Source organism: Nelusetta ayraudi, unplaced genomic scaffold (assembly GCF_046127955.1).
Source record: "Nelusetta ayraudi isolate G7.1 ecotype Tasmania unplaced genomic scaffold, CSIRO-AGI_Nayr_v1 ptg000033l, whole genome shotgun sequence".
Classification (NCBI taxonomy): Eukaryota; Metazoa; Chordata; class Actinopteri; order Tetraodontiformes; family Monacanthidae; genus Nelusetta; species Nelusetta ayraudi.
In genome coordinates, this window is record NW_027466083.1 from 5,085,650 (window position 1) to 5,106,665 (window position 21,016).

At 48.8% G+C, this 21,016-nt stretch overlaps 3 protein-coding genes across 5 annotated transcripts; 2 read left to right on the plus strand and 1 right to left on the minus strand.

Annotated features, from left to right (window-relative positions):
* Positions 1-24: 24 nt before the first annotated feature.
* Positions 25-3,844, plus strand: LOC142891606 (ras-related protein Rab-34-like). 2 transcript variants are annotated; one of them, XM_076031264.1, is made up of 11 exons: positions 25-310; positions 611-670; positions 839-930; positions 1,503-1,568; positions 1,693-1,794; positions 2,276-2,340; positions 2,428-2,479; positions 2,571-2,652; positions 2,869-2,959; positions 3,066-3,173; positions 3,368-3,844. In XM_076031264.1, the coding sequence occupies exons 2-11, from the start codon at positions 623-625 to the stop codon at positions 3,427-3,429; spliced, it is 768 nt and encodes a 255-aa protein (XP_075887379.1). In that variant the 5' UTR covers positions 25-310; positions 611-622; the 3' UTR covers positions 3,430-3,844. The 2 variants fall into 2 exon arrangements, with proteins under 2 accessions (XP_075887379.1, XP_075887378.1); XM_076031263.1 differs by having other exon boundaries at positions 26-310; positions 576-670.
* A 1,398-nt stretch (positions 3,845-5,242) lies between these two features.
* Positions 5,243-18,584, minus strand: supt6h (SPT6 homolog, histone chaperone and transcription elongation factor). The gene is made up of 37 exons (XM_076031795.1): positions 18,419-18,584; positions 17,425-17,535; positions 17,162-17,338; positions 16,380-16,453; positions 16,107-16,287; positions 15,902-15,983; positions 15,535-15,790; positions 15,212-15,313; positions 14,966-15,079; positions 14,767-14,856; positions 14,506-14,648; positions 14,218-14,363; positions 14,013-14,120; positions 13,645-13,925; positions 13,404-13,558; positions 12,732-12,927; positions 12,472-12,611; positions 12,253-12,370; positions 12,105-12,181; positions 11,865-12,000; positions 11,608-11,745; positions 11,062-11,229; positions 10,857-10,984; positions 10,471-10,678; positions 10,185-10,332; positions 9,942-10,084; positions 9,653-9,793; positions 9,384-9,579; positions 9,143-9,288; positions 8,929-9,021; positions 8,720-8,833; positions 8,490-8,614; positions 8,258-8,370; positions 8,090-8,167; positions 7,829-8,004; positions 7,433-7,716; positions 5,243-6,985 (listed from the first exon to the last, which is right to left on the minus strand). Exons 2-37 carry the CDS (start codon positions 17,522-17,524, stop codon positions 6,793-6,795), a joined length of 5,268 nt encoding a protein of 1,755 aa, XP_075887910.1. The 5' UTR covers positions 17,525-17,535; positions 18,419-18,584; the 3' UTR covers positions 5,243-6,792.
* On the plus strand, positions 18,280-20,909 carry sdf2 (stromal cell-derived factor 2). Of its 2 annotated transcripts, none has more exons than XM_076031794.1 (3): positions 18,280-18,402; positions 19,306-19,502; positions 20,445-20,909. In XM_076031794.1, exons 1-3 carry the CDS (start codon positions 18,384-18,386, stop codon positions 20,742-20,744), a joined length of 516 nt encoding a protein of 171 aa, XP_075887909.1. In that variant the 5' UTR covers positions 18,280-18,383; the 3' UTR covers positions 20,745-20,909. The 2 variants fall into 2 exon arrangements, with proteins under 2 accessions (XP_075887909.1, XP_075887908.1); XM_076031793.1 differs by lacking the exon at positions 18,280-18,402 and adding an exon at positions 18,804-19,076.
* Positions 20,910-21,016: the final 107 nt, after the last annotated feature.

Below are 21,016 nucleotides of genomic sequence, written 5' to 3' on the forward strand. Positions count from 1 at the left end.
AAGGGACTCTGGCGCCACCTGCTGCCATGGGGTGCAACATTATTGTAGTTTCAAGAAGATACACAGATCGTCTCCGACCGCAGGGTGGCGCTCTTTTACAGCCTTGCGGCCGAAAAGATTTAATAAGAAGTCGATGACGGCGCTTCATTAGCGGAATGTCCTGCGGGCTCTCCCCGCTCGGTGCGTCATTTTCCTCCGGCTGCTTCTGCTGCTCACTTTGGATATAACATCACACTTATAACTTATTTATCTATTTCTTATTATAATTTTACAATATCATCATTATTTGACCCTCCAGCCGTGGCAGCAGGTAAAATTCGCATATTTGGTTGAACCTTTTTAACTCCATTCAGTTTTAATACCTTGTATGTTTCGTAACTGATTGTTTACCTCACTCACATTTTCCATCTAGACTGATAATGATAATCCCCCTTTCTTAATTCGCTTGATTGTCATTTTGCAGTGTCAAAGGTTGTCGCACCTTACTGTGCGTAGCTTTTACATCCAGAACAGATTGAAGTTTGTTTGTTCGTTAAGAACAGGTTAAAATTTCCCTTCCATCTCTTTCTATACAGTGACGTCAGTGTTTTATGTCTATGTGTGACTGAAGGTGTGCAGCATCATGTTGCCACCTGTGAAAAAGGATCGTATCATATCTCAGCTACCAAAGGTAAGTTTCTCTGTCGTTGACACACAGTGAGAGAGAGAGGGAGTGAGAGAGAGGGGGGGGGGGGGGGGGGGGGTGCATATTAGACTCATGACAATTTTATTTCTGACCATGAAAAGTCCCCAATGTCTCATGTACATTCTACCCTTGCTAAACTATGTTTCTTCACAGTGTTTCAGTCCAAATGCAGCACTGCACACCAAGGACAGCTTCCACCCACAGGTGAAGGCTGTGTGCCAGGTGCAGAAGGCCAGCGCAGTAAGGTAAGGTTTCCTATAGAGACACACACATCTCACACTCCTGCCGAAACGCCTTCCTCCCCTCAGGCAGCCTCAGTATACAAAAAAAGCATAAGAGAAAACACAAGAGTAATTTCATTGCATTCCGTTTATTTTCTGTCGGCGGCCACCAAGGGGAAAATAGTAAAACTTCAGTAAAACCTCAGCCGTTGCAGGGACAGCTGCCCCCCGTAATGAGACTCATGACCAATATCTGGAGTCACACGATCCAATTGAGTCTTGTTACGTTTCATTTCTTATTTCTGAAGGAGAATTTCTTAATCCGATCAAATGAGTTTAATACAGAGTTCAGCTGAAGCCTGCGCCAACTCTCTCAAGAACAGTAAACACATAATTACCCTTGGAGAGGGTTGAGCTGCTTGAAATGAAACCTTGTGCTGAAAGATGCCAGAGAATTGAAAAGAAGTTGCATGTTGAAAGATTTCACTGGTTTTTATGTTTGTTTTTTTTTGTTTGTTTTTTAAGTAAAATGGCATCGAACACAGATCCAGGTTCAAATTTTAATTTATGTTATTCCCATCGCCCCAACCCACCAGTTTTAACATCGCAAAGGTCATCGTGGTGGGAGATGTTGCAGTGGGGAAAACATGTCTGATCAGCAGGTGAGAACAAAAACATTCAGATCATTTGGGCGATTTACCTAAGTTTTTGCCCAAAAATGACTCTTGTCTTAAACCAGTGAGTCTTGAACGAATGAGTGAATTTGTGCTCTCTTCTCCCGCCGAGGTTCCGGAAGGGCGTGTTTGACAAGAACTACAAAGCCACAATCGGGGTGGATTTCGAAATGGAGCGTTTCGAGGTGCTCGGCGTTCCCTTCAGTCTACAGCTGTGAGTACGACGCCGCTGTGCAAACCTCCAAACCGCCTCCAACAGAGTCACTCGCTGGCTCTTTCTGCCCATCCAGCGTCGTTTGAACAATGAATATGAAGAAAATCATATGGCGAGCTCATGTTTAAGGAGCTGCAGCAGCAGAGTCGCTTCGGAGTTCCTCAATGCTGCCGTGACTCTCGTCAGCGAGTCTTGAATTAAATGGTTTGCATTCATCAAGTTAGTGTTCAGCGCTCAGAGCAGCGCGTGTTTACACTTAATTCAATTCTTAAATGTCCTAAAAGGCTTCACGGTATGCACCCAGGCTGACGTACATGTAAACCTTCATCACAGCATCTAAGCACGCTGGATTTAGCACCGCACGGAGAGATGAGATGTCGCACACCTTGTTGCTAAACCGGCGTTACAAAGCGATTCCATGATGGATGAACCTGGAAAGTAACACCTTGCTCACCAAAGTGACCACACGATCTGCTTCCAGGTGGGACACAGCAGGCCAGGAGCGCTTCAAATGCATCGCCTCCACCTACTACAGAGGAGCGCAGGGTGAGTCTGAACACCAATCATGTGACTGTCAGGTGACCACGTGGACGACACGTTAAACGCCGCCCTCATCTCCTTCCTCTCTGGCAGCCATCGTCGTGGTGTTCGACCTGAGCAGCATCGGCTCCCTGGCACACGCCAGGTAAGGCCACAGACTCACCCTGATGCAGTCGGTCCGTCACTGAAACACTCTGATGTGGTGTGTTTGTGTTGCTTTGCATGCGTGCGTGTAGGCAGTGGTTGGAGGACGCCATGAAGGAAAACGACCCGTCCAGTGTTTTGCTGTTTCTCGTCGGCACCAAGAAGGACCTCAGTGTTGGTGGATTTGATCAGTTTATATGTTCATTTGAAAATAATAATAATTCAACTTTAACTCTGGAAAGTTGAGCTGTTACCCACTTGTGTGCATGTGTGCGTGTGTGTGTGTGTGTGTGTGTGTGTGTGTGTGTGTGTGTGTGTGTGTGTGTGTGTGTACGTGTGTGTGTGTGTGTGTGTGTGTGTGTGTACGTGTGTGCGCGTGCCCGGGCTCAGACTCCAGAGCAGCTGTCCCAGGTGGAGCAGGAAGCCATCAGGCTGTCTGAGGAAATCAAAGCAGAGTACTGGGCCGTGTCAGCCAAGTCAGGTGGGCGTCGACCCCGACCACAATGTTTCGTGCACTTTTCTTTTAAAAGATAAAAAAAAAAAAAAAAAAAATGTGAGTTGTGTAAATTGTCCAACCACTGTTCCAGGCGACGGCGTCAAAGATTTTTTCTTCCGCGTGGCGTCTCTCACCTTCGAGGCCAACGTGCTGTCGGAGCTGGAGAAGGGCGGCTCCCGGGACGTCAGCGACATCATCAGTGAGTCCGACTGCTCACCTGACGAGGCTGAATCAGTGTTTTATGCTTTATCCACCATTTCACCAATAAGTAACAAGAACGGTCTTTGCTTCCATGATGCTGGTGAGGCCAGTGTCACTGAGGCCAGTGTTATTTTAGGGTGTCTCCGATATCCTACATTTTCCAATCACAAAATTCTTGCTCTTTTCACGAAGGACTCACCGACAACACTGACTTGAGCCGCAAGCCCGCGGCCAAGAAGTCCAACTGCTGCTGATGACATCAGAAGGGGGGCACGCACGAGCCTGAGCGAGCTCCGCCCACCGATCAGCCGCACAGCGCAGAGGAGACAACAGCGCTAAAAACCCCAGAGACTCACATACAGCGGTGCCTGCTCAGCGTGGCCATCGTGAACACACAACTGAATCCGAAAAAAATACGAAAAAGCGATGCAGTATCAGTGGGGTGATGTTGTATTTGTGGTGTCCTGCAAACGGCCTGAGAGGAAGGAGGCAGGGAGTCGTGATGGAGGTTGTTGAGCTGTGGCTGTCAACCAGCGGAGTGACCAGTGACTTTCCTCTCAGGCATGTTGGACTGCAACAAGTCAAGATTTGTGCCACTGATTGACGCAGGAAAAAAAACAGCATATTTGTCACATTAGTTACAAAAAAAAAGTCATTGCCAAAACCGAATGTGTGGTGTTTCTTTTGTTTGTCTTTTTTTGGGTGGGTGGGGGTTGTGTATTTGCGCTCAGCGTCATGTGGCCTGAAGCGCTAATGCGATGCGTACGCCGACTCCCATGACCTCCGCCGTGGCTACAACAACGCATGTCTCTGGTCTGACATCAGGCTTCCCCGTGACCTCCTGGAAAATGAAGACATTGTCCCAGCGGCTCCAGCCGTGCGACAAACAGGAAGTGGCTTCTGACGCAAACGTTGATTTACATTTCGTCCACGTGAGAAGCAGCGTCGTGCCCTCGAACTCAGTACGACCTGTCCGACTTTGAAATTGTAGATTGTAAATAAATTTCGATGACCGCAGCGCTGTTGAAATGCTGTGGAGAAGTGCTGTGCTTTCCGTCAGCCGGATAATCAGCTTCCTACCGGCAATAATCAGGAATCAGGAAGACTAACAGGCCAACACGGTCTCGTTCCCAAGACGTCACATGCAGACCTTAGGGCAGGACCCCGGCCCCGGCACACTGTGACGTATGGGCTGCGCGCTCGGGTGGCTCAGACGGCATACCCAAAAGTAAGAATTAGTACCATCTGGTGGCCAGAAAGTATACTGCAGACCGATGAATACCTCCCCCCCTCCCCCCCATCAACAGGTGCGTTAAAAGGAGCCTCATCGGGGTCCTTAGAGACGACTAGTGGTAAGAAAGCATATTGCAAACAAATGAAATAGAAAGGTTAAGTTGGTTCTGAAGAAGGCTTTCGGATGAGCGGCGAAACGTCTTCGAGATTGCAAAAACAAGTCCAGTTAACTTAGCTTAACCCTTCTACTTCAAGATGATCAGGATGACTGAGAACCTTCACAGATATGTGGCAAACAAATGGAACACCTGTAAATGTACCACGTGGAGCCTGATGTCTGTAGATTGCCTTGTTCAGTCATTAATCAAAGAATAAATTAAAATCAGTGGGTTACATGAGCTCTTCTGCAAGAAGATGTGACTGAGGAAAATCGATTAGGGCCACAAAAAGAGAACAAAAATATTACAGGAAAGAGATTTTTATTTAGGTTTTCATGTTGAAAATTCGTGAAATAAAGTCGACATCAAAAAAGACGAAATTTCACGAATAAAGTAGAAATTGCGAGATTAATGATAAATCAATTTAGGGCATCCACACACCTTCGTCTTGTGAAATTGTACTTCAAAATTAGGTTTTGCAACAAGCGAACAATAAGGTCACCCTTTGACTGCAGGACCAATTGTACATGTGTAAATACAAATACTTATTACAAGTATATGAAATCTATTTTTTAACCAACTTGAGATGTTCCTGTGTATATCCACCATCCCCCCATCAGATATGTGGAAGTGTTGCACACTGGGCCTTTAAATCAGCACAAACAAGTCTTGGATGTACAATAGGAACACTTTTATTAAAGGGATCACAGGTAGAAAAGCTCATCAGCAGCACTGCCAGAAACATCACACCTCCTCCTCTTCAATCCAGCAGTCAGGAGAGCTCCAGCTTCACCCCCCCACAGAGATGACACACCCTCATCTGGCTTCGGAAACCATTTTTTTTCTCTAATCGGCGGCATCATTTTACACAGGGCAAATAGCATCACGCCATTCAACACCCGCGGCACTCGTTCGTACTGCAGTGGAGGCATCATTGCTCCCCTTGAAATAGTCATAGCAAATAAAAAGGGGGGGGGGGTTTACGAGGGATGCGGAGTGGACAGCGAGCGACTCGATGAAGGTTTACTACTGAAACAGCGGCGTGCAGTTGCTATTTGTAAACAGTCAGGGGAATATGTACACACAGACACATCTTTGCATGATTATTTTACCTGCGAAACACTGTAAACACCGTGTAGTCGTTCATACTGTTTGCACCATGTGAGCCAATCACATCCTGCCATGCACAACCAGTGAGCAGAGAGAAAGACCCACTGCTGCAAAGACAAAAAGAGAACCAATATTGGGTCAAAGTAAAATATATGTCTTTAAATAGATGTCAGTGCCGCTGCCACGGATGCTGTGAGGTGGCAGGGTGCTTTAGCTTCCATCGCTAAAATGTTTTTTTTTTTTTATAAGAGCTTTAAAAACACAATGAGGCTGTGAACTTTTGCGCTGCCTCGAAGAAAAGCAAAGGAGAAGAAGAGAACCCCGACTGGGTCAAATCAGACAGGACAGCAAGCTGGAGCTTATCAACAGAAACCCGAGCAGACCCTTATAATACAGCAATTGATGGACACTGTTTGGTTAATCGCAGCCGATGCATTTTTTTTTTCTTCCCCTGTGTCTTTGCATTGACCGACGTAACGAGCGGAGGCTTGACGTTCAAACAGGAAAAAAAGAGAAACAGTCTTTATTTATATTCCACAGAAATCAAACTTTCTGACTGGCTTGACAAAACGTTCTCTGGTCTGTTTTTTTCTTCTTCTTTTTTTCTCTTTTTGGCCACAGCTCACCAAAAAAAAAAAAAAATCCACCACACACGAAGAGCGGGGAGGTGGGGTGCAGAGGCGTGAACCGTGCTGCTCTGACAAAGAAAAAAAAAAGAAGATTTGCCTGGATCAAAAAAATAAAACAAACTTCAAAAATAAAATAACAGAGGTGTCAGGTCTCTGTAGGTCCATTTCCTGTGTGACTCTGCTGTCTGATATTTCATTCAAGTTTGTTGCCGTTGTTGGTGACGTACTGCCTTTGTGCATGATATACAGTGTTATTCTGACTATACAAAATACTATCCAGCCTCAGGTGTCGGCTGGAGGGATGGAGGTGGGCGGGACAGTGAAGCTCTGATGGACCACGAGGTGATGAGAACCTCTGGAGAGCCGAGCTGCTCACTGCTTCAGTTGGGAGACCTGGCTGGTAGGTCGCAGCAGAGGGAAGAGGGTGGAGGTGGGACGAGGGTGTGTGTGTGTGTGTGGGGGGGTGTCAGACGCCCCCCTCCATGCCCTATCGGTCCATTTCATCCAGCAGCGGCGTGGCGTCTCCGGCGATGGACATGGGCGTGCTCTCGATCATGGGGCTGGGCGACGGCCGCGGCGTCATCCTCTGAGCCTTCTTCCTCCCCTCCGCCTCCTTCTCCTTCAGCCACTGCTCCGCCATCTTGCCCCAGTCCACCGCTGTGGAGCTGCTGCCGCTGGGCCTATGGAGGGAGACGACAGAGGGGGAGGAGGAGAAGGAAGGGAAGGATGTAGAGGAGGAGGCAAGGAAGGAAGTGTAGGAGGAGGAGGAGCAAGAGGAGAAGTACGAGGCAGGGAAGGAAGGAGGTGGTGGTGAAGGAAAGAGGAGGTGGGAAGGGGGAGGCAAGGGAGAAAGAGGAGGAAAAGGAGGAGAAGGAAGAACAGGAGGCAGGGAAGGAAGGAGGAAGAGGAGGAGGAGGCAGGGGAGGAAGGAGGAGGCGGGGTTAAACATTGAGTTGGTGCAGCTCAAAGTCTTATAAAAAGAGTCTTTTAGCGCCATCTAGGGGCAGACGTCCGCCGAGGTCTGTTCACCAAACACAAATAAAACTACAAACTGATTTAATATCAATACAAGCGCAATCGTTTTCTATTATTTCCATGTATTTTCTCTTGTTTGCCAGTTCACTTACTTTGGCTGCTGCTGCTGCTGCGGCTGCTGCTGCTGCTGTGGCGTCCGCCCCCTGGATGAGGTGGAGGAGGACGGCGTGCCAGAGGAGTGGCCGGCGTGGTGGCCGGCGTGGTGGGAGGCGTGGCTGCCGTGCGCGTGGCTGCCGTGCGCTGCGTGAGAGTGCGAGGACTGCGGCGTGGAGCCGGGGTACTGCGGCGTGCCCAGCGCCTGCTGGCTGGGGGTGGTGTAGGAGTAGCTGGGGGTCATCATGGGCGTGGCCATGGGCTGCTGCGGCGTCGCAAACACCTGCAGGGGGCGAGAGAGAGACACTCTGCTCAGCACCGTCACACTGGAACCTGGTCTGAACCCCCGATTTGCACCAAAGCGCGTTCGCTTGGCTCGGACCAATCGGACTCACGTGATAGGCCGACGAGCTGCCCCCTCCCCCGGTGCTCCCGCTGTAGCCGTACTGACTGGAACCCCACTGCGCCGGGGTGGTGTTGGCGTTCTGGTTTTGACCCGTGACCGCGTTGATGGCGTTGAACATCTGGGAGGTCATGTTGCGAGGCAGCGCGTTGACCACCCGCGTCAAGTCTGCACGTGGAGACGCAGGGCGAGACGACGTCGTTAACGAGGGGAAGAAAAAGAAAGTCCGAGTCTGGTGCAGAACTGGACCCACCTGCAATGTTGATGTTGGCCGGGGTGGCGTTGAGGGAGGCCGGCGTTCGTGTTCGGCTGCTGTTGCTGGGTGTGACGCCTGAGAAGGAGAAGATGGTGGTGAGACGGTAATGGACACCACATCCCAACTGATGAGACAGGAACAGAGACAGACTTGGTGTTTCCGTACCTGGCACAGGCTCCTGGTAATGGTCCTTAAACCACCGGAATAGTCCGTTCACCGAGGGGAAAATCTGCGCGCGGTAGCGGAAGCCGTCTGGCGTAATGGTCACATACTCCACTCTGAGGAGGAGGACAAGAAGAAGAAAACAGTTGTGTTTACACTTTACAGACACGGTTTGATTGCCGCACCAGTCAGGATTTGATAACTGAAGGAGCGCAAACAAAAGGCTTCTGCTCACCGTGGTTTTCCACGAGGCTGGTAGCCCAGGAGGAACTTCCCCGGCAGCTCTTTGCAGGCTGAGATAAAGTACGGAATGAAAGTCGGCTTCTCCCTCTTTGTCCGAACTAGTAACTCCTCCATTTTCTGGAACGAGGCGCAAGGCGGCACCAGGCATTAAGCGTTGCCCCCACATGACCACACAGACAAACAGCGCCATTAGGAAAAAGAAATCAATGCATGACTTCCTACCTCTTTAGTCCCTCCGGTGCACTCCTGGAAATACTTGTGTCCCAGCAGGTCCCGGGCGAACGAGGCCATCGGCTGAATGTAGCGAGCGGTGATTTCGTCCAGATCCTCAAACTCCTGCAGGACAAAGCGGCAGGATTACATCTCGATGTATCAGCGGCCGCGCTCAATCACCAGAGTGGCGAACACAGTGGGAGGAGAGGACGTCCTACTTCATTATTGATCCACAGCGTGTGTCCCAGGCTGAAGGCGTTCTCCTTGCCCTCCTCCCTCACGTCCACGTGCTGGTAGATCCCATCAGCCACCTGCACACACACACACACACACACACAAGTCCTTCAGTCACAATATGCTGCATAGTTCTTAAAATAGAAATTTTATGACATTTTTCTCAATTTTGTCCTTAATTGCTCCTTGTTGTTTTACCTTCCAGGTGACAGTGAGGTGGTTCTCTCCCTTGCTGCTGGGCCTGATGATCAGGTCTCCCTGGTCCAGGGTCTCCATCATCTTCTCTGCCTGGTTGAAGCTGATGTTGTGGAAGTTTGGGTGGGCGATCACACGCTTGATGTATGCTGGAGGAGGCGAGGCGACACCGTGAGGTCAGTTGGCTTTGTTTGAACATGAAGGAAAGAAAGAGCATCTTGACTCATAACACTGTGATACTGACGCGTTCGCTGCTGTTTCTTTTTGAGCTCCTCCTCCGTTTTCTGATCTTCCGACTCCGTGTCAAAGTCGTAGTAGCTGTCCTTGGGGAGCTTCCACTCGTTGGCCTTGTCCATTAGATCCGACGTGCGGCACGTGAGGTCGACGCTGAACTTCTCGATGTCGATTTTCATGATGCGGCAATGGACCGTCATGCCCACCTGAGGGAGGAGAGGCGGAGGTCAGCGCCAGGCACAACGAGCCGGGTCGGAACAGAACTGGGCAGCGTCTCACCTTGACCCTCTCCTCGGGATGCTTGACCACTTTGTCACTTAGAAACTTGGTGGGAATGAATCCCTGGACGCCGTTATCCAGCCTGGAGCGCACACCGATGGCCTGGCCCGGACACGACCCGCTGTCAAAGTGATTCCACACCTAGAGCGAAGAAGAAGAAGAAGAAGAAGAAGAAGAAGAAGAAGAGGAAGAGGAAGAAGAAGAAAAAAAGAGATGATCATCTGACTGTTTTATTTATTTATTTTAAACAGGTTTCTTTTAAACTTGAAGCTGATGTTTTCTCCATTACCTCGCTGAGCTCAGGGAAGTTGTCCTGCTGGCAGAAGGGACACTGCCACAGGCCCGTGGCGTCGTTGCGGATGGCCTGGTCGTAACTTTCTCCCTGAGGCCGCCGGTGAGCGATGCCAGTCACGACGCTGGTGATGAGCTTTCCTGCAGAGCAAAGAGGCATGAAGACCATGATGATGATGATGATGATGACTGAGGCTGACTTTAAAGGACACATCCGCTTGTTTGAGGCAGTTTCTGTTACCGATATAAAAGGTCTCCGGGGTTTCCTTAGTGAGCAGGTTGAAGACCTCCTCCGTGTTTGGAACTCTGTAGGGAACTCGAAGGTCTTTGTACCTGCAGCTCAACTCAGCACGGATGTCGTACAGCGTGATTCCTTTGTTGCCGTAACCCTGTGGAAAAAAACATTTTTTATTTTAACTCTACAAGAACAGAATTGATCTTTTCATATGAGCCGTCATTCTCAAGCTGTACTACATGCATTGTCAGAGTCCATGCACGCACGCACGGACACACACGCACACACAGACCTGTCTCTCCAGCTCTTCAGCAAAGGCGTCCAGGTCGAGATCTTTCAGGCGCTCTGGATTCTCCAGGATCTCCTCCAGCGCTCCGGCCGGGTTGGCGTCCTCTGCCGACTCATCGTACTCCAGGGCGTCCACGGCCATCTTGCGAGCCCACTCGTACGTCTCGGGGTGGACACGGGATCCGTCCAGAACCTCGATGTAGGAATCGGTGCTGACAGCAAAAAGAGGATTTTTTTTCAATCACCATGTAGAAATGTTCAAAGAAATCTGACTGTCTTCAGGATACTAACAGCGTAGCGGACCTATCATACGCACTCTTAGAAACAATAAGATGTAGAAATATCTGTATTAGAAGACCTAATGAACCTAATGGGGGAGGGGGGACTGACCTGTCACCGAGCGACGCCGTGTCAATCTTGATGAACCCGGCGCAGTTGATGAAAACCTTGGGCCCCATGTGACACATGGTGACCAACTGGGTTCTGTTTTCTAGCCGCGTGTTGTTCTGCTTGAGAATCTGCGCAGACATCAGGAGGTTAATGGAAAGGTGGAGGGAGGCGGAGGGCTGCACTTACAGAAGTGACCGTGGTGTACCTTGAGCAGGTGGGAGCCCTTCCTCGGGCCCAGACCGCAGACGTACTGCACCAGGCTTTGGGTGTGAGGGTGGGCGATGGCCTTGTTCACGTCCACGCCCACCTCGTTGACGCGGTTGATGAATTCACAGTACAGGGCCGACAGCAGGTCCTCCTTCACCACGTGTTCCTGAGAGGCAAAGCAAGAAAAGCCACATTAGGCGCCTTGTGTTTGCTTTAGTTCATAGCTTCACATGTGTTCAGACCAGGCATAGGCAAAACTAGGGACCGTTAAGCTTTTTAATCCGGCCCGCCAAACCTCAAGAAATTACAATAATAGTAAGTAATTCATACAATATCTGTATTTCATCCATTTTTTCAGTGTTTTAAGAGTCATTTCAATAAAGAGCTAAATACGGTGGGGCTTCAAAGACACAGATTTGTTGCAATGCTTTTGTTCATTTTCAACTGACATGAAAGCAAATTTTAGAACCCATTGTGGCCCACCAGTCAAATGCCCATCCCTGGTTATTAGTTAAGAAAGACAAAGAAAACTTCCCAATCTCACCTGTAGAGGGTGCAGCTTGAGGCAGAGGATGTCCTCGTCTGAGCTGCAGACCTGAGCGTACTCCATCAGCGGGTCCTGGATCTTCCTGGCTATGGACACAGCCTGTCGCAGCAGCGGAGGATAATCCCTGAAATCAGCCTGCGCAGAGAAGAAAGCAGAGGGTTGGTGGGCGGGGGGGGAATGAGCCACATTTGGAAACTGCAGTAACAGCTCAGGCTTGTCTGTGAACGTGCACAGCAGGGGCTGTTTGATTTTACCTCGGACTTCTTGCTGTTCATGTAGAGCGTGGCCAGCTCATTGTCTACCAGCTCCACTCCGATGGCAGGCAGCGAGGACTCCTGCTCCAGCTCGCTGATGGCCCTCTTGATGTCCTCCATGATCATCTGGGCGTCTCTGCGCAGATTTGGAGTAGATTAAAACGTCAAACCACGCTTTGATATTCCTGCATTGTGAATAAAATGGTCAAGTTCTCGCTCTCTCTTTTTTTTTTTTTTTACCTGTTCTCCCCAGCAACAGCCACAACGTGAGGTTTCTTACTGGTCAGAAAACGCTTGAGGGTTTCAACGTCATGGGCCTGAGTGGAAACATTTGTGAGTGACCGCCGCTCGGGTTCACACGCAACTGCTGCTGTTGTCGCGTTTGTACCTTCTTCTCTCTTTCGTCCTCCCGGAAGGCATTCCTCCTCTTGGTGAAGTAGGGCAGCCGCAAGAAGTCCACCACCTCCCCCTCTCCGTTGATGAGCGCAGAGAAGACGGGCGTGTCTCTGAGGGACCGGCGGTGAAAGTGAGTAAACAACACGGTGGCGTCAGGGTGAACTAAGACTTGGTGTTTTGGACTCGAAACATCACGACGTGGGTCACAAACCTGCTCGGGGCAAAACCCACACCCAGCACCCGGATGCCTTTGCCTTGACTCTCATCCATCAAATCGTCATCTTCTTCCACCAGCTGATCCGGCCTGTATGGAGCCACTTTGAGCCAGTTGTACAACCTGCGACAGCAGGACTAAAGGAAGAAAAATGCTGATAATCTTTAAGTCTCACACAAGAAAAATCACAAGTTATGTTGCAATATAACTTAACACGACAAAAAAAACAAAAACAAACAAAAGGCTGGTCAGTTTACCCTGACGATGCTCTCCTTGGCCTCGCTGATGAGTTTACTCTTGAGCTCCTTGGCCATCTGAGGGTACAGGAACTGAGTGAGGGCTCTCTCGATGGCCAGAGTTCGCTGCCGGTTCCACTCCTGCACCTGGTGACTGAACTCATCCCTGTAGTAGAACTGTTTGATTTCATCAAAGTACGTCTGATCCCCGGCATATCTGAGGAGAGACGTGACGTCGACACACACAGAGGAGAGCATTAATATCATCAGAATTCAAAGGCTTTTCTTGCTCCTTACAAGGATGTGGATTTAAAAAAAAAAGTATAGGCGGCAGCTTAAAATTTCAAGACGCTAAACCCAGGGGACCTATCCCACTTCTCAACCCTCCCAACATCCGAGCTAGGCTTCCCTGCAGTTGCTATAAATAGCAGAAAAGTTAGTCACATCAGACCGAGTGTGTGCCGAGCGTCTGTGCAAAAGCACTGAGCGCGAACACGGCGTCTGAGAAGAGAAACACAGTCAGACAAGCTGACTTATTTAAGATTTGCTTTATCTACTTAAATTAGAGGAGACACTCGACAGTCACAACTGTTTGTCTGTATATAATCACCACTTAACATTTAAAACTGTGCAGCTCTACTCGACTCAAACGCTCTTTATTGTGATGAAAACTGTCGGCGTTTTTTTATTTACCCTTTGACCCCTATCAGATCGATGCAGACGTCAATGACCAGAAGCCCCTCGTCCTCTGCCAGGCACATTTTCAGGAACTGTTCCCCGTTCAGCTCTTTAACGGGCTTATTTTTTAGGTACTTGAAGGAGTAGCCAAAATGAGCTTCGTCCACTTCCTGTAGGGAGCAAGAAGACATGGAGACAGGTTCAGTCTGAGAGAACGTCCTCAGATGACGGGGAACTTCATTCAGCGGGTTTTTACCTTTTTCCCCTTCTTCGTGGGTTTGGTGTTGATCTTAGCTCGTTCCTGGAAGGTCTGCCGGAGAACGTGTCTGACCAGAGGCTCCCGGGCGATCTGCATGGCCACCATGTACCTGGTTCCTTCCAGCACGGCTTCAGGGGTGGAGAACTGGCTGCAAACGTAGTCCTTGGCCAGCTCGACGGGCTCGGCGGGGAACTGCTCCGTCTCGTGACGCTGGTAGCTGTCCCTCAGATTTTCTCCAAACTGCTCTGGGGTCAAGCCAAACTTTTTGGCCAGGCCGTCTACAGTGAGGGGGAAACCAGTGAAGATGAAGTCAGGCCACGGATGTCTGGGCATTTAGAGAGAGAGCTGTGCAGAACTGGACTGACCTAATCCGACACTCTGACAGATGCTGTACATGTCCCTGCGAGAAGCCAGCTTCAGGTCAGGTCCCTTCTGTTCTTCCTCTTGCTCTACCTCGATCTCCTCTTCTTCACCTGGAAGGGAGCCAATCAAAATCAGTCACACATGTAGGGGAAAATGGGCACATCTGTCCGTCTCTGATCTGAAGAAGCGGCTCGGTCGGGCACTTGCCGTCCTCTGACACCTCCTTGATCTTCTTCAGCCTTTTCTTGCTGGACTTGGCAGCGTTCTGCATTTTGGGGATGTCTCGGCCGTAGTACAGCAAGAAGTGATTGTACACATCACCCAGCTCTTCAATGGTCTGCACGTCTTTCAGCCTGGAAAATAAATTGTAAAAAAAAAAAACTTTATTAGATTTAGGAGGAGCAACAAATCACAATAAATTAATTCCTAGGCACAGGGGAAAAATAGGAAGAAAGCGGGCCAGTTTCTCTTGAACCTGGGTTGTTGTCACCATACCTCTCCATGTCAGAGGTGTCCAGGGGACGGATTCCGTCGGCCAGAGGTTTGTCAGGGTCGGCTGAGATCTGCTCAAACTGGTACGCTTGCATCTTCTGGAACAGACGTGTAAGATTCTGCTTGCGGGTCTTCAGCTGGGTCCACTGGTGGACAGAGGATGAGAATTTTTATGTCAGTGAGACAAAAGAAGATAAAAGTGCCCGAAAACAATGTTTCATTGTTATTGCTTTGCCAGTGATTTATTTATCTCTTTTTATCTACCTTTTCGTCCCACTGCCACACCTTCCACAGGTCGTTTATGTTGAGCTCAGGCTCAACATATTCTTTCCTGTAAAAAGCTATGAAGGGAACCTGGAAAGACAAACGCGTGACAGATTCAGTAAAACAATGACACATCGTTCATAAAAATGCAACGCTGGAGATAAAATGAGAAACGTTTAAATTCACTGCGTCAGTGTACCTCAAAATGTTGATTCCTCATGAAGTTGAGAGCCTCTTTGATTTTGGCGATGGTGCTGGGACCTTTCCTGCTGAAGTTTGTGGTTGTGCCTCTGTCCAGATAATCAGTACTCTCCTATTTCGCAGACACACAGGAAAACATGACAAATTAAACACAGCATTGCAGTGGCAAAAAAGAGAAATCTAACTAATAGTTCTAAGGGGCTGTTCTAATAGTGGATCATCAGGGGCAGTTTTCACTTTTCACCTGCATGGAGATTGTGAGCGTGGAGAAGCCGTGTCTGAAGATCCACTCTGCTTCCTCTTCCAGCTCGTCGTCCTCAGCAGGCTTCACAGGAATGGCTCGTAACTGGAAGACAAATAAGATTATTATAAACCATTTAAAAAGTCAATTCAGAATTTCTGTCTGCTTAAGATTGTAGCAGTGCATCAAGACTAATGAAAAGAATAATGTGAACACTTTAAGCTTTGATCTATTATCATCCAAACACAACACCAGATGGCTTGTGCAGGGTTCCAGTGAAAACTGAGGCTGGCCTGTTCTTGACTGGTGCACAGTGGTCAACACACCTGGAACCTCTCGGGCATGTCTGTAGAGCGGATCTCATTGTCTTGGTCGGTCATGTGACTGCTCTCCAGCTCACTGGGCTCGTATATTTCAAAAATGCTCTTCCTCCCCTGCCTCCTCTTTGTCTGTTTCTTGGGTCGGTCCCAGCTCTCTTCATCCTGATCTTCCTCCTCCTCCTCGCCCTGGTCATAAGCGTCCGTTTCAAAGTCAGCAAAGTCAAAGTCCCCGCCGAAAATTTCCTGGGCTTCCTGCAGGGCTCTGCGCAGACATGACAATTTAAAGTAGAAGAGTTAACAAAGATTATTTTACATTAAAAAGGAAAACTAAATCAAGAATAAATATTTGTTGTATTTCATATAGAACACTTACGCGTCTGTGTATCCTGAGAACTTCTTACCCCTCTTATTGGTGAGGGGTCGGCCATCATCGTCCACGATGAAATCATCTATATCTGTGATGAAAGTTTAACATTCTTTTTGATGAGTTCAACACAGTCGTTCCAAATCCATGGTGTCACAGGTCGACATTTCTCTATTAACTCTTGGCTCTTCACATCTGGACTCCTTGAGGTTACCTGATTCCTCTTCATCTCCCTCCTCATCATCGTCTCCATGACGAAGGGGCTCGTCGACGGCCTCGCCCTCCTCCAGCTCCCCCTCTGCATCACCGTGAAAGATCTCGTCTGCGATCAGGTCTTTCTCATCATCGTCCTCCTCGTCATCGTCAAGGGTTTTCACACGGTCATATTTTTTCTTCTGCAAAACAAAAGAGGGGGGCAAATGAGCCACACCTGAATGCCAAAAGCCATTTGTCAATCCTACAAAGGGGACTTCAATGATATTCTTACCCTCCTTTTCACTTTCACGCCCAAATTTTCCTCAATGAGGTCAAGATCGTCTTCATCAAGGTAATCATCGTAACCTGGAAAAGGAAAAGGTGTTACTAAAACCAAACAGGAAATTGCAGTGGTGAGGATTGTTGTCATCGGTAAGCATTGTGCTCGGTTATTACAGTTCTGAAACACCGATGGGTCAATTCGGATGCTTTAGGGAACCAAAGCTAAATTAATTTCCACAGGGTAGCAAAGAACACTGTTCTGAACCTGCATCAATAGGAAAAGGTAATCTAATGAAGGCCATAATATTCACGCCTTGGATATGAAGGAGACTGAAGAGTGGATGTCTGAATACCAGATCTCAGCCATTTACTCTGTCCCCAGACGACTTAACCCTAGATCACATCCTGGTGAGCCCAACGGCCCCCATGATGTAAACACCAAAAAACAACTCACAAATGGGTTTCAGACCATCAATATAACAAAACAACTGGCTGGTTGACGAGAACATTGTTCTCTAAGGTGCTCCATACTGAGGTTCATACACGACCTGAACAAACCTCTTGGTTCCAAAGGGCAAATGTTTTCAAATAACAAAGTCCAGCCGTCTACACCCCAGCTCTGAGAGACATTTCCATTCATCCTATTGTTTTTTTCCCCCCCAATAATAAAATGATAATAATAATAATAATAATGATAATAATAATAATAATAATAATAATAATAATAATAATAATAATAATAATTGACTAGACAGCAACAATTGACTGACAGGGTAAAACAGATGCACTTACTGCGTTTTTTCCGTCGATGCCTCACTTCATCGTCTGAGTCGCTCTTTGCTCCACTGGCGCTCTTATCACTGTCTGCCTCCTCTTCTGCTTCTTCCTCCTCCTCATCCCCATCGTCTATTAGTCCACGGAGGTTTCCTTGCTCATCCTGGTCCTCTGTATTTTCTTCTTCCTCTTCATCTGTCAGAAAAAGGTGACGGGTCTTTGAACCACATTCCAACCATCTCCTGATCGCTACGTCTTGACTTGAGCAAGCGGTATCTCACCATCTTCCTCCATGAATCTTTGAGTCTTTTTAGGTTTGAGGTCTTTCTCCGCGAACTCCTCCTCCGACTCCTCTGCCTCGCTCTCGATGAAGTCGGACATGTCTGCTGTTGCTGGAGAGAAAAGCAAACTGCTGTTAGAAATACAAAACATAAGCATGCGCAATTACAAATAACTCAGTCCTTCTATCACAGCTGTAATGTATTTTCAATCGTCGCTCTAAACGGCCTGTTGTATTTTCCCAACACTGCTCGGTGTTAACAGGTGATATTGCTGGGAAAAAAATTAAGCCAAGTACTAGTAATAGTCATTACAGACGCATGTTTAGACGCACATGACTCAAACGTTGCTCGACAATCAAGTGTGTCGAATGTAATATCTGGGAATAAAACGACATATAACTAGCAATGCATATTTAAAAAAAAAATACATAATCGAATCGTTATTTTGTGTTGCTATCGCAACGTTGTCGCAATGCGCACCCACACACAAAAAGGAAATAAGACACATTTCAGTCAGTTATGTGCAGCCATCGGGTCCGTTATCATATTTCACACAAAGCTAACAAACGATCTGTGGTAAAAATCCACGTAAAGGATACGGTTTTGAATCGATAACTCCGTCTTATGTTACCAGCACAGTAAAGCAGCGACCACCAGCGCGGCTAATTTTCCTCGGGGATGCTAGTCGGTTAGCGAACTGTTAGCATGCATTTCGTCTCTGCGTTGCTCAGTTTAACATCATCGCCACAACACTGTAGTCTTACGTCTGTAACGTAAGAAAAACAGAGGACAATTCTGCTTTGAAAACAATGTTCCAGGCCGTTAGTAGCAACTTCAAAGCCCGAATACGCTAGTAAGCTAACTGTTAGCATCCGTCTGCGTTAGACTAACTAGTTAAAACGACAACGACATGCAAGTATTCCGTTTTATCCAATCTGAGACGGATCAAGCAGGGGCTAATGAATGCGAAGGCTTGCGGTGAGATAATACTTACGTGTCGGAGCGCGGCTGTGTGATCCTTAAAAAAATAACGGCAGCGTAGTTGTGTTGTGTGTTGTGTTTCGGGGTTGTAAGACTTGTGAAGATGGCCGTGAGTGAGCGGCGTGAAGACAATTCCGGGGTGCAGTGAGGGAACTTCCAGGTGTTTTAGGAAAGAGGTAGCGCCCCCTCTTGGATTGTTTAGATCGTGCATCTAACGCAACGTCTAAAATACCACTAAACATCTCATGTTTACACACGTATGGCTTAAATAAAAATCCTTAAATTTAATGTGTCCGTTAACACAGGGAAAATCGAAAAACAACAACAAAGCAAATCAAAATAAGCATAAAGCGTATCAGAATACACACAGTTCCAATTCCGTGCCGCTAGAGGCGCTGTGTCCCAGCATGTCGCTGGGACGCGGTTCCATTTCAATGACGTAGCGAAATATGTTAGAGCGAGGCACCGGCAGCCGCTCGGGTTTGTAATGGGTACCCTAAGCTGCGATAGTTTTCCACACAGTCTGCCGGCGCTTCTCTTATTGCTGTCCTGCTTGTTCGGGCCGTCAGCCGCGTCGGAGCTGAGCTTTGTGACGTGCGGATCTGTCATTAAATTGTTAAATATACAGCATAACGTGAGACTGCACTCGCACGACGTACGCTATGGCTCCGGTGAGTTTGCTCTCGTTAACACACGCACACACGTACACACACACACACACACACACACACACACACACACACACACACACACACACACACACACGAACTCTGGTTGTCCTGCGTCAGCCAAAGCTGTAAAAACGAACGGACGAATTTAAACTGCTTGTTTTTCTTTGTCACTCTCTCGTGCAACACCACGTCTCTTGTCGCTGTTTCTACATGTTTGTTGTTGACGCAGGCAGCGGACAGCAGTCAGTGACCGGGGTGACCGCGGTCGAAGACAGCAACAGCTACTGGAGTGTGCGGGGCAGCAGCGATGCCCTGTGCCACCGCGGTACGCCTGTCCTGTGCGGCCAAACCATCCGCCTCACCCACGTCAACACAGGCCGGAACCTCCACAGCCACTACTTCGCCTCCCCGCTTTCCTCAAACCAGGTGTGTGGTGTTAGAAAGAAAGAAAGAAAGAAAGAAAGAAAGAAAAACCGAGTACACAGGGGTGTGGCAGCATCTTTGGATGATTTGCTGCCACCCTGCCAAAGGCATCCTAGAACTAGAACTCTGTGTCCTGTGCGTTTCCCTCTCTCCAAACGTGTAAAGGGAGTAAAAAGCCAGGTTGCATGTTTGACGTGGAGTAGAGCTGACAGCGCCTTTGACATTTCACACAGTGGGAAAACAGCCTCTGTCCAGCAACCCCCCCCCATCCCCCCCAAAAAAAATCAAAAAAAAAATCACCTCAACTCGCTGTTAAAAGTGCAGGATGACATGCGACTACCAAACTAATAGCCTTTCCCCAAAAGGCGTTGATTTATTACATAAGCGTTCCTTAGTCGGTATACAGTGGTAATAACAGAAGATTTTAGGTCCAGTAAATAACGCACATCAATGGTGTAACGTGCACGTTGGCCTGTGTTTGACGACGCTAAACACGCTTTGTTGTTTACTTTGTCACCTGGCTTTGGAAACATGGGACCAGGACCTGCGAGCGTCCTTTTATCCATCCATCCATTTTCAATACCCACTGCTGGAGCCTATCATAGGACCAAGGCAGGGTGACACCCAGGATAAGTGGCCAGTTGATCGCAGGGCCACATGGAGACAAACAAAGACCAACAACCATTCACACTCACACAGTTTGCCGTTCACCTCACCTTCCGGGAGGAAGCCACAGAGAACCCCCGCAGACATGCAATCTCCACACAGAAATGCCCCAGGCCCGGAATCAAACCCACTACCTTCTTGCTGTGGGGTTGCAGTGCAAACCACTGCGCCGCTGCGTCTTCTGTCGTCATTTTTTATGTGACAATCAAATTCTTTCCAAAGTTCACTCCTGCATGGCTTCTGTCTGTCCTTACCTGCCTTTCCCCCGCTGGCCCGCAGGAGGTGAGCGCGTTTGGCGACGAAGGCGAAGGCGACCACCTGGACGAGTGGACGGTGCTGTGCAGCGGCTCGGCGTGGAGGCGCCAGGAGGCCGTGCGCTTCCGGCACCGGGCCACCGAAGCGCTGCTGTCGGTGACCGGGGAGCAGTACGGGCGGCCCATCCACGGCCAGATGGAGGTGCACGCCATGTCGGGGCCCAGCCAGCACAGCCTGTGGAAGACCATGGAGGGCGTTTTCCTGAAGCCCAGCGAGAGCCCGGCGGGCGGCCGAGCCTACGGCCACATGCACACCGAGTTCTGACCGGGGATCGCTCTGCCCTCTGCTTCTGTCACTTCCAGTCTTTCTGTCCGTCGGCCGGCGGCCACTTTCCCAACGACACCTGCACCAGCAGCCTGAGCCTCCGCCCCGCCACCTCCCACCCGTCGTACCCGTCACTCCCTTTAACCTTTTTCAATCTTTTCGGTGAGTCGGCGGCGGCAAAGTTTGTCCCAAGTCCAGGAACAGCGGCTTGTTGTCGGCTACTTCCCTTTCAGTGTTAGTGTTGCAGGAAAAAAAAAAAGGCTACTCGAGTC